The sequence below is a fragment of the Alligator mississippiensis genome, chromosome 11 (assembly GCF_030867095.1).
Source record: "Alligator mississippiensis isolate rAllMis1 chromosome 11, rAllMis1, whole genome shotgun sequence".
In the NCBI taxonomy this organism is placed as follows: Eukaryota; Metazoa; Chordata; order Crocodylia; family Alligatoridae; genus Alligator; species Alligator mississippiensis.
In genome coordinates this window covers 14,424,765-14,437,717 of record NC_081834.1, presented here as the reverse complement: position 1 = coordinate 14,437,717, position 12,953 = coordinate 14,424,765, and the positions used below count along the sequence as shown (strand labels likewise).

Sequence of the window (12,953 nt, the reverse complement as noted above, 5' to 3'; positions counted from 1 at the left end):
GTCTAATAAAAGATATCATGTCTACTACAAGTCCTGACACATATGGGGATGCATTCACAGTTCAAGAGCACATTATGCTGCAGACTGAATTGTATTTTCCTCTCTTTCAGGTAGCTGGATCCTGTTGTAAATGGAGCTAAAGGGCTCGTTTGAGAGAACCCCTTCCCAAACCCAGAAGGCTCAGTCTAGTTGCTGAATATTTCTTTCAAGGGTGTCTTCACTTGACCTGACCTGATCTTACCTGACTGTCTGGTCCCGCAGCCAGCCAGCATCACATTGATCAAAGCCAGCCTCATAGGCCGCCTGCAGCTGTTCGGGAGTAGCAATGACAGCATTGTTAACCAGGCAGGCCTGTTGGGCTTGGACGAAATTGAGGGAATATCTGTTGGTGGCCGGTCGGTAATGAAATACAACACCTGGTGGGAAAAGCAAGACAGCAGTGAGACACAGACTCAGAGACCCTCTCCCACCCCAGATGCACATGCTGGAAGAACCTTCAAAACCAGCCTGGTAGGAGCAATGTCTGCTGAAACTATTCGATTGAAACACTATTTACTGGAATCTGCTTTTAGTAAAGATGGGGATATCCCAGGGGTCTCCTATTCTTCCTACAAAGCAGATGATTCAGTGGCTGAGGAGGGTTGCACACAGGATTTTGGAGTGTGACAATGTAGTCTGAGCACCAAATGACCGGGGCTGTTCTGTGATAACATGAGGTGCCCTTCAGTCTCCTCCTCACTACGCCTGTTTCATGCACAGAGGGGAGGACAGGGACACATCTTGCTATCTGGTGTTTGAGGCAAAGGAAAGGCTGGGCTGGGTATGCCCAGATCTGATCTCCTCCTTTCTAGGTGGGCAGTACTTAGGTTTTGTCAGCTGAAGCAGCTGTGTGGCCAGCCCACCAGGAAATGGATCTTGAGGTTTCTTGTTATCCCTGTGACTTACCGGTGGGAGAAATGGGCTGCTCAGGAATGAGTGCGATGTCAGGAGCGGCTGTCACCTGCACAATCTGTTCTTCCACTGTAAATGCTGAGGCAGACTCTAGTTCTGGGGTGGCAGTCACCCCCAAGGCCTCCTCCACCGAGCTCACCTCTGGTGCCTCGCTGGTGTAGAAAGTCTCCAGTGCCCAGGTGGTGACCTCTTCAGGAATGGCCCACACTGGTGTGGCTTCCTCTTCAGTCACGTTCTCTGCCTCCGTGAAAGCTGTTTCAGCAGTGATGCCGGTGGCAAAAAGACCAGGTGTCACCGTGAAGCCTTCATACAGCTCTGAGGCAGTGGGCGTAATGTCAATTGGCCCCAGGGTCGCAATGCTGCCACGAGCTTCCTCCTCCGTGACGTTGTATGGGAGAGGTAGCTCTACTTCAGTTCGAGTGACAGTTTGGATGGTGAAGGCACTGCCCAATTCACCTGCTGTTTCGTCGGTGAAATTCTCCGGGACCAAACCTTCAAAGTCCTCGCCTATATCAAGAGACAATGTGTCCTTTACTGACCACTGCAAGGGACAGTCTACTAGAGTCAGGCTTAATGGAATATATTTGTTTCTGGATGCTATCTCAAGAGAGGGGTTGGGAGTGCAGATGCTCTGACAGGAGATGGCTGATTGGATGGGTGTGGGGCTGTGGATCAAGGGGTGGGTGTAAGGGGAGAGGGAGAAGATGATGTGATAGCAGCAAGGGTACATGATGGAGTGGGTGTACAGATGTTATAAGGGGAGATGCTACCATGCTGAGAGATAGGTCATGTGAGCAGATGGCCTGTGGACCAACTGGCAGCTCTTCCATCTTGAAAACTGACTTGTCACACCTGGCACTGGCCTGCCTTGCATTGGTTGGAATATACCTAGCAGCTGCACTTGTCTGGAGCGATAATCCTTGTATTTTCAAAAGTAAAATACCAACCATTTCCTCACTGGGACCCTACAATCTCCCACAACCCAGAGTATTTTCACTGACTTAAAGGGTAAATCCCTGTTTCAGTTCCTGTATGCTCTATAGCTCTCACATGGGTTAGGCTGGGGTGGACAACCCCCTGCATGCATGCTGGAGCATGGCACATGAAGGCATTTTGCTTGATATGCATGCCTCGGGCTGAAGGCAGGGAAGGGGCCAGGGCTGTGATGCCGCAACAAGGATCAGGCCTCTTGTGGCTCCCCCAGCATCTGCCCCAGGCATGGCAACATCTTACAACTTGAGATTGCTGGTGTTTTTGGCACTCTCCCCCAAAACATTGCTGACCCTGCCATAGGCAGTCAGCCCTCCCTTTCCACCTCCTTTGTATACTCCTCCTAACCCTGAAACTCTGGGGTAGCCCGCGATTATTGTAGTCTTTAGTGACCTCTAGTGCCTGTAGCCGGGAATTTAAAATACAAAGCCCCAAACAGGAGGAAGAAAGCACGGACACTTTGGTAATGATGCACAGAAAATTTGAGCCAGGGAGTGAAAGACAGAAAAAGACAATTAATACTACCATGAAACCTCTCACTCCCGGAGTCCCAGTCAGGTCACTTCTCTCCTTGGTCCTTTCCTACATCTACATGCAGCCACTAGGTGAACAGGTCAAATGAGAGGACTCAAGTGTTTGCAGTATGACATGATGATGATGATGATGATGATGAGAATGGGGATGTGCTTGAGTCATGTTCCCCTCATTCCCTGCTTACACCCTAGAGCTAAAACTCCTGTTACTGGAGAGGGAAGGCCACATATCCAGGTCTACACTTAATGCCTGGAATAACTCATGGGAAAAACAGGGAAGGAAATGTCAAGTGTTCAAAATGAGGGATCCAGACATCAAACAGAAAACCCCCAGCAGTGCCCACTGCTCTTTGAAGACATTTAGAGCACCAGTGGACGCCCCACAGAAGGACTCTGTCCAGAGACGTGAGATAACTAAGGATAGGATATAGATCCCCCAATCACAGAGTACCCCCTGTTGAGCTTCCTTTTCCTGGTTACATAAATGGTTTCTTTGGCCAAGACCAGGGGGCAGTTGATGAGGAGGTCCTGAGACTTCATGATGAAGATTCATACCCACAATTCAGCTTGCAGTTTAGGAGCACTTTTCATCTCTCACTTAGGCAAAGCTCTCACATATCAACACCTATGAGTAAGGATTTCAACCATCTTATTTCTATCCCATCCTGGCAGATGGTGACTTGGCCTCTCTTATTCACACCTTTGTCACCTCTTATCTGCTCTACACATAGCCAGGAAGCCTTCAGCACTTAGAGGATGCCAGAAAATACAGAACAAACCTCCTCTGCAACACTGGCCATTTTAATCACCTTAGATCTGTACTCTTCTTCCTACACTGGCTTTCCATGGAAATTTAAATGATCTTAAAGTCTCAGTCCTTATCTTTAAGGTCCTTCATGTCCTGGACCTAAGATGTATAAAAGATATATGTCTTTGGTGCCGGGGAATTATTGTATGCTTCTCTGGCGCAATGGAGCTCTCTGTGTAGAACTAAAGCTTTTCTGGGGGATTGATCTAAGTCTCTGAAGTAAATATCCCTTGGAAATAAGATCACCATAAACCACACAACTTTCTGCTTCATTTGTAAGGCCTTGATCTTGCCTTTTCCAAAATAAATAGCAGCCTGTATTAAAAAAAATCCATATGAAACAACACCCTCTGCACATGCTTCTCTCTGTGGGAGAATATTAGTTACCTTGCTTAAAGCACAAGAAGATGTTCAGATATTTATTTAATTAATTTTTTTTCATAGATGAGACTATGGAATAGTCTTCCAAGGGAAACTAGAGAAGTCTCATCACTTAAAATTGGGATAGACAAAACACCGAAGAACAGACTGTGCTAAGCAGTCACATACTAGATGCATGGGGCATAACAAGTGGGGTGGGGGGGTTGTATTTCTAATTCACAGGTCTGTGATAATTCAGCTCTGGCTGGGAAGCACTGCCTCTGGCTCTTGGCATTTGCTGCTTACTAACACCAATGGATGCACTGTACTCAAGTCAGCGCACTCAGGGCACTCACCTGTGTAGCAGATGGCATCATAGCGAGTATGGGGGTGAGGGTACCCAGTCTGATTGACATACAGGTATACTGTCCGCACCCCCACCAGGTTCCCACCGCAGTTTGGACGTGCCTTGGAGATGGGGTACCTAACGCTTTGGTCTGCCAGCCAGCCTGCACTGCACACATCCATGCCACCCTTCCAGGCCAGGTACAGCTCTCCTGTGGTGGCCAAACGGGCTCCAAGACTGTGGCATTTCTCTGCAGCTTCCTGGAAAGTAAACTTCGCTGGGGAAGTGGCATAGAAGACTTGACCTGCATTAATCACAATTCATAAAGTCAATGATTTGCCTTGAGGCTTAATTCTTCCATCACCCAATTCTCCCAACCCTTGTCTTTTGTTCTTGGAAGCTGGTCATTGGGAGGAAAGATAAAAAGAGCTGCCTATGTACGACTTGCATAAGTGACAACTCTGGGGGTGACATACCTATCTACAAGTGGCAAAAAAGGTGGGGATGAATATTCAAAGATGAAACAAGGGGACATACGTTATAGGAGGACAGCATGACACAGATCCTTTTAGGTTTGATAACTAAGTCTGAGCGGTAAGACAGTGGAATAGCCTCCTAAAGTAGTCATGGGAGCCCCATTAACTTAGTTATTTAAAACCAGAGAGGATAGTGGGGATAATCCAGTGTCAACAAGGGCTCTTCCACCCCCAATTTATCTCATCTCCAGCCCTTTTGGCTCTATTATTATCTGTCATAAGGATATACAAGGTCTAGCCATCCTGTCCCTTTGCGGAATTATTGAGAAACCAAAGACCACCTTTTATTTCTTCTGCATAACAATAGACGTCATATGTTTCGTCAGTCTCTCGAACGCCGTAAGTTCTCACGCCAGGAAACTCATCTTTGTCACCATAGCAACGCTCCCGAGGGAAATGGATAGGGTACCTGAGAGAGAGAGTGCACGGGAAATGCCCAGTGAGTAAACAGACATCACTGGGGGGGTTTCTGTTGCAATGTTGGGCGGTGGAAGACCATTGGGATGAGCTGAAACAGGTGGTAGAGAATCAGAACTAGAATCTAAAGATCTCTGTATATGGGGTGTTTAGCACAGGCAGACCAAAACCTTTCAGTTTTTCCTGGACAAGGAAAGAGGAAGAAGAAGGCCTAGTCTTTCTCATACCTGAGCATGATAAGGTGAAAGGGGAGGATCATCCAGCCATTCACCAAAGACACTAGTGCAGAGAGAGGAGCTAGTTTTCAGGCTTCCCTGATGCCCTAATTGACGTGTTCAAGATGTAGCCATATCTGCTGAGCTTGGCACAGGAAGCAGTTTGCATGGATTGTAACTAAACCACCATTCTCAGCTGTGAGACATTCAGTCCTTAGGTCTTAAGCAACGATTGCCAAGCAAACCAGTAATGGAAGTAGTTTCCTGATGGGGATACTTAACCGCTGGGAAATGGATTGAGATCCACCAGCTCATGTCACACCAGGTGAATAGAGGAGAGTAACCTTTACTGGTTACAACTAACCAGAGACTGGGTTTGAACCAGTGACCTAGCTGTGGCAGTCCTTCTGGCTGTATACCCCTTTCCTTCCCCTTTCAGTGCCCTCCTTTGCCATCTTCAGCTAATTACCTGACAGTCTGATCAGCCAGCCAGCCGGCATCACACTGTTCAAACCCATCTTCATAGGCAGCCTGCAGCTGTTCGGGGGTTGCGATGACAGCACTGTTCTGAATACAGGCCTGCTTTGCCTTCTCAAAGTTCAAGGTGTACCTGGTGGAGATGGCTCTGTAATGGAACACGACTCCTGGAAAACACATTGGCCGGCACACACACACATGTGCACAGATCAGTCACTGAATGATCCGCCCTTCACCATCTTCCCTTTCAAAGGATTTAGCAAGCCAGTAAAGAGGCATTACATTGCATGTGGAAAATAATGCATCAGCCATGCATCATTGTATTGTACAGGTGGCCCACTATTCCCTAAACTTATTCCATTTTTTCTCACTTAGCATACCAGCACCCATCACCCACTAGATATCTGGTGTGCTGGACATTGCACAAATATACAGGAAGGCCTGGAGTCTTCATATGTACTGCTATCATATTTAAGCCCTATTTTTCCATAGATAGTGACCATTTAAAAAAATTGGCTGTATGCATACTCAGCCTGGCATAGGAAGGATTAGAATCAGAAAGAACAGGTCTGGAAGGGACTTCAGGATGTCAGTGAGTCAAACCCCCTGATCAAATCAGGGTCATCCCTGTCTAAACCATTCCAGGCAAGTGTTTATCTAACCTGCAGAAAAGGATATAAGGGTTATAGTGGACTACTACCTGAGTATGAGGCAACATACAGCTACTTGTATGTTTCTGGAAAAGAATGTATATGTTCTTTCAGAAAAGACCAATTGTCTGTACTTAGTACCATATCTCCTAGCAAGGCAGGTGAGACTAAAAGTCCTTACACTCTGGTTTCTTGCTGTACCTCTTCAGACCAATAGCCCCTTTTGTCCAGCATTGATCCTGTCAGCTGCCCAGAGTAGTGGTCCAGCTAGTTCTGCCACACAGAATTACTTCATTCATCTATCTAGCCTGGTATTCCAGTCCCTGTCCACTTTAGGATGAACCACTAGTCCAGCCTGTTTCACTCCTGCTTAGCTGCTTGAGGATGACTCACGCTGATCCTGATATAATCAAGACATAAGGGCTTCCCAAAAGAGTCACACCCTTTGCAAACATATTGCGCCCTTCTCCTTTCTGCCTAACCAAATCAGCCTATCAGCTCTATTTCCCAAACGCAGTACTGGAGCAGGGTCTCACCTTTCACTATGACCTCAATTGTGTCCTGTCTGTCCTCGATACCATGCATCACTCCACAGCGATAAATCCCACTGTCATTGGACCTTAATGCCTTTATTTCCAAGCTGGCATCAGTGGGGATGGCAGGATAATTGGGCATAGATATCACCTCCTTGTACTCAGTGTTGATTCGAACTTTCCCATCTGTGGCCACTAGCAAGACTACTTCCTTCCCATCAGAGAGTCTGCTCCATTTGATTCTTGGGGTCAGAGGAGAGATGGTATCATAATCTATTGGGTCGCTGAAGTAGCAGGGGATAATCAGAGAGTTTCCCAGCACAACTTTCAGAGGAGACTGTTCAGGTATCCTCACTTCCAGTCCATCACCATTGTCTGCCAGCCCAAAGATTGTGAGAAGAAAATGGAAGATGAATTAATCACACCCAGCAGCCATAACCACCAACATTTACAAAGTAGCCTCTATTTTATAAACTGCTCCCACAAGTTTCCAGTATATGACTGTACAATCTAAGGCAGAGGTTAGTCACTGTTTTGGAGTGACAGGCTGAAATAAGGTCATGTGATCTGAGATGGGCTGGCACTTCTGATGCAGCCCCCTTGTTACCACTTTACCCTTCCCACGCAGCACAACCCCCGAAGCCCCCTGCTACTGAAATGCCACTGAATTGCCCTTCCACCAAAACACCACCGATATCTGGGTTCATGGACTGGATGAAATCACTTGGGAGACTGGATCCAGCCCTTAGGCTGTGGGTTGTCTACTCTTAGTCTGTAAAATAAAGTTTGAAGACTACAGTGGCCCTCAAGTCTTGGTAGCTCTCAAAGAATTTTAGTTAGGGGTATGCAAAACTTCGGCCTGTGATTTGATTCAGAGAAGATTCGTCCCAATTTGGAGGCTGAATCATCAAATCCGAATTGAATCAGAAGAAGGAAAAAAGACCTCCGAATTGATTTGAAGCCTCTAAATCGATTTGGAAGAGATTCAGAAAAGATTTGGAGATTCGGAAGGCAGTCTTTCAGGGGAACAGAAACTGAGAAGAGGGAGGGGGAGCAGGGGGGGAACGACTGACATCTGTAGCTGGCCAGTGACTGTGATCTTTCCCTGAGTCCCCTTCCAATCACAGTGCTCTGGGGGAGGGACATAGAAACAGCACATAAGCCTTTGTCTGCAGGCTTTCTGTGCCTTGTGTGAGCTGTATCTGCCTGAGCAACAGCATCTGAAAGGTACTGGATTAGCTTTGCTTCCTATCTAGTCAGTCTCCTGCTACTTTCTGTTCCTGGAAAGGATTGGATATAGCTTACTAACTAGAATTCCTCTATTTATCCCTACCCAATCCATTTCTTTCAATGTATATTTGTTCTTGTTTCCCCTCCACGCTTCTTAAAAAGAAAGCTGTGTTTTCCCTGGCAGTGAAACCCCTGCACTATCTCCTTGAAACTTGGTAGGCCTCACGCCCTCAGAAGGGGCTGCCATCCCTGCTGTTTTCATCCAAATCTACCTTAACACACACACAACATGAGTTTAGCTTTCAGCCATTTGAGGTACAGTTTCCCTATCTCCTTGAAACTTGGCACACATCATGCCCTCAGAAGGGGTTACCATCCCTGCAATTTTTATCCAAATCAGCCAAAGAATGACACAGGCATAGGTATTTCAGTGATTCCCCATTATAGTCTATGGCCAAATCTCCAAATCTCTTTGAATCAGCACCAAATCTTCTGGAGATGAATTGATTTGGGACAGTGATTTGAATCTCCAAATCGAATCACTATCCTATGAATTGGCTGAAACTGAATCCAAGTCAAATATTCCTTATTTGCACAGGCCTAATTTTAGTACACTATTCAACTGATGTAGTATTGAAGATTTAGGCACTTGAGCTGTAACTATCTTTTACTCTCCTGAGCACAGCAGCAGCAACATGGTGAGGCAGTGCAGTGGCCAAAAAGAAGGCCCCTGTTACTTATGGGGGAAATGAATAAACTCAGAGGTAAGCTTGTTACAAAAGGTGTTGCTTTTTGTGAGGGACACAATCTGCAACACGCTGGCTTGCTAGATACTGTGTGCAGCACCGAGCAGTGGTCTCACTCCCTGTACGTACCTGAAAGCTCCACAGAGAAGGCTGCAGTGATGACTCGCAAATACACAAACACTAATAGCAAAGTGGTCATAGTTTACCTGCAAGAAACAACACATAGAGACAGGATTTATTACTGTGAGGTGATCATAACAGAATGGGACCCTTCAGAAGGAGCAAATGTCATAGCTTAGGGCAGCTAGGAACATCCAGAATACTTTTTTTACAGTTTTACCCTGAAACTAGTGTGAGAGTATTTATTGGACAAGATGTTGCCCTGAAAAGAGCTGGAGACGCCCATCTTATTCCAATAACTCAGCCACTCAAAATAGGAACCTTGGTTATATACAATGCTCTTACTATAGTGGCTTCACATGCTCTCTCTCTTTTGTGATCTGATTATTGCTGCTGGGTTGAAAAACAATTTGATCATTGAGCTTTATATGTGTTGTATTTCTACCCCAGAAATGCACATTGTATCCACCAAACCCTACATTTCAGCCCAGAAAACCAAGAATGAAGGCACCACACCACCAGTATCTTCCATCTAACAAGCCAGCTTGGAAACTTTGGCCGGTGCCTTGGATGGACTTGGTACAACTTAGGTTATTCTGGAGGACGTCTGGCCCTTTTTAAAGGTTGCAACTTAACTGCTTATATCACATTTACATGTTTACTAGGCCTATGCGAGTAGGCAGCTATTCAATTCAGCTTTGGATCCAGCTGCTTCAGATGCCAGTGATCCAATCCAGAGCTCTGGACCAGGTTCCGGCTTCGATCCGGAATGAGTTAATGAGTTAACAAACAATGATTAACACCTACAAAACCACAGACTAAGGAGAGGAAATAATCAATACAGACAATCAACTGCCCCAAGACAGAGACAGTCAGTTGCACAAGCACCCATGTCACGAGTTTTGCCTGTCAGCAGCTAGGGGGTACAGAACCCCAGAACCCTCCTGCACCGATCTCCTTGACAGCTGGCAAGCTTCATGGCTGCAGCAGGGGCTACCATCCCTGCAGCTTTCACCCCGCTGCAGCTTAACACACACAGTGTCACCCACGTCATGAGTTTTGCTTGTCTGCAGCTTGAGGTGCAGTTCCCCCCCAATCCCCTACAGCGATCTTCTTGAAACTTGGCAGGCTTTGTGGCCTGATCAGGGGCCACCACCCCTGCAGTTTCCACCCCCACCCCATGGTGTAACAAATACACGTGACATGAGTTTTGCTTTCAAGAATTTGGGGTGCAATTCCTCCAAAACCCCTGCACCAATCTTTTTCAACCTTGGCAGCTTTCATGCTCTCAGCAGAAGCTACTACTTTTGCAAGTTTCATCCACATCAGATAAAAAACAACAAAGTTATAGATATCTCATTGCTTCCCCATTATACCCTATGGTCGGATCTCTGAGGCGGCTCTGAAGCTTTTCTGAAGTGGTTGGGAAGCTCTGAACCACTTCAGAAAGCCTAAAGAAGCCAGCGCTTCAATCCAGACATGCTGTTTCAGATGCCAAAGCATCCGAAGCTTCTCTGGGTCCAAAGCACGGTCCGAAGCCTCGCACAGCCCTAATATTTACCACTGTAAGTGGAAGCTCTACTGTAAAAACTGCATTCTCTATATATATCCCAGAGGAATCCAACACATCAGACTAGTTCAAGGAAATGAAGCGAAGTCCTTTATCCAGGTTAAATACAAGGAACAAATTATGGAAAGAGAATGGAACAGCTCAGAAATGAATGTGAGCAAGGCAACCAAGGTGGTCTTGTGAATAATGCTATTAAGTTTTAAATAACCACAAGTGGTCAGCACAATTTAAGATTCATTCAAAAGACAAATTCTCTATCAACACAGCATTCATCCACACCAGAGACTGCAGCATTGATTCAGTACTGACTCATAAGGAAGAACCCCACCTACTGAATCACTTAGGTTTTCCTTGAAGGTCCCTTATCCAAATAACAGCTGTTTGTCTCCTCAGCTCTAGAGAGATCTCAGCTGGTCTTGGTATGGCTGAAATCAACAGAGAGTATTATGAAGGCCAGAGTACACAGCTATTGGCTTGGTAGTGAAGTCCATTAAATATCCTACTTGAAAGCATAGTAGAGAAGACCATATATAAGAAAGCTCTTCCAAAGTCAGGACATTAGCTTTTCACTTTGGCAGAACTGAGTTTAAATCCTACTTGATCCATATTAGAAACTGTGTTTATAAGTCTTAAACTGGTTGCTAGCGAACTGTTACCTATAGGAACTGAATATTAAACAAATTGAAATTCTCTAGACCGAGGCTCAGACCTGCATTAGGAATGGATACTGCAGGTCAGGACTGGGATGCATTGGCAGAGAAACCTGTGCGTTCAAGTTTGTAATCACAAGGTTGCTATGGGGAAGCTATGTGTGTTTTGGCCAGGTTTAAAACAGTAGGGAGCCTTGAGAACAGTCAGCAGAAGTGTGTATGTGGCTGGGACTGGAACAGCAGTGGGTGCTGCAGGTGAAGAGTGAAATATATGTAAGTCGTATATTAGGAACAAAAGAAATCCTAGAAAATATGTAGGCCATACCTAGCTAAGTATGTTAATAATGGTGCAGAAAAGGCAGAAGGGTTCAATATTCCATATGGCTCTATTACATATGGAGGAGGAAGTCATTTCCAATTCATTAGAAAGCAAGGAGAATATTAAAATCTGTGGGCTAGTGATACACATTTTTAAACAGCAAGGCTAGATAGTTTGCTTCAGGAGTCCTTAGAGAGCTGGCAAAGTAGACCTCTGGCCTGCTGATACTCATTTAAAATAAAATCTTGGAAAACTGCAGAAATTTCAGAATACTGGTAGAGTGCTAATGTACCGATATTCAGAAAGAACAAGCAGGATGATATGAGTAAATTCAGACTGATGTCTTAACCTGACATCATCCCCAGTGAAAAAGTAAGATCTGATGCAGACTTTAAGCAATACAGAATGAATGGTAGCAACAATCAATGTCAGTCGACATCGGTTTATAAATATAGTGCAGCCAGACAAACCTGATCGCATTCTTTGAGATCAGGAGTTTGCTTGCTGAAGGTAAGTGCGTAGCTGTAACAGACTCTCATATACTGTTTGACTTAGAGCCACACAACATTGTGATTTCAAAATGAGTACTACACAATCTCCACAAAGCACATGTTAAATGGATTAGGATAGGTTAACTGGCCAGTCTCAGAAAGCAGTCATCACACATGTTTCTAGTGGCATCCCACAGGCAGTGGCATTAGGCCAATGCTATTCAGCATTTTTATCCAGGATCTGGAAACATATAAAACCACTGCAGATAAAATTTGAAGATGATACAACTGAGGACACATTTGGAGTAATGGTGCATACTGATCAGGACAGGACAGTCATACAGACTGATGTGCAACACAGTGTGTTTAAATACAGCCACACACAGAGGTTTTATGTCTAGGGCCAGGCCACGTGACGGCAGTAGGTGTATCCTGGGAGAAGCAACTCAAAACCTATAAACAGGGGAGTAGTGAACAGTAGTAGGAGAGTGATTTTATCTCTCCCTGTGTCACTGGTAAGACCAAAGTAGAATGATATGTCCAGTTTTGGTGTCCAGATTTTAAAACAAGGTGTTGAAAAGCTGGAAAGGATGCAGAAAAGAGCCATAAAATATGATTTTGGATCTGGAGAAAATGCCTTACAGTGGGAGACTTGAAAAGCTTAACCCGATTATCTCATCAAAAAGAAGGTTGGGAAGTAATTTGGTTACAATGAATAAATCCCTGCAGAGAATTTAAGTTAGCAGAGAAAGGCACAATATAAATCAATGGCTAGAGGCAGACATAGTCGAACTGGAAATAAGGCACATGTTTTAACACCATGGGTGATTAACCACTGAAACAAACTATCAAGGTGGATCTTCTATCTCTTCATGTTTTCAAATGAATCCCAAATACTATTTTGGAAGATGCCTAAGATGAACACAAGTCACTGAGCCCATTGCAAAGTAAATTGGTGAAATTTAAGGGTCTCTGATATGCAGGAGGTCAGGCTAAATGATTAATGGTTTC

At 45.2% G+C, this 12,953-nt stretch overlaps 1 protein-coding gene across 2 annotated transcripts in view; it reads right to left on the bottom strand.

Annotated features, from left to right (window-relative positions):
• ACAN (aggrecan) overlaps window positions 1–12,953 on the bottom strand; it is a 77,049-nt gene that overhangs the window by 32,731 nt on the left and 31,365 nt on the right. For both annotated transcript variants that reach the window (XM_019477903.2, XM_059714591.1), the window contains 7 exons: window positions 8,922–8,998; window positions 6,820–7,191; window positions 5,626–5,800; window positions 4,806–4,933; window positions 3,999–4,292; window positions 946–1,458; window positions 242–416 (listed from right to left, as the gene is read on the bottom strand). In XM_019477903.2, coding sequence (XP_019333448.2) covers window positions 242–416; window positions 946–1,458; window positions 3,999–4,292; window positions 4,806–4,933; window positions 5,626–5,800; window positions 6,820–7,191; window positions 8,922–8,991 — 1,727 coding nt within the window. In that variant the 5' untranslated portion in view covers window positions 8,992–8,998. The remainder of the gene's footprint in view (window positions 1–241; window positions 417–945; window positions 1,459–3,998; window positions 4,293–4,805; window positions 4,934–5,625; window positions 5,801–6,819; window positions 7,192–8,921; window positions 8,999–12,953) is intronic.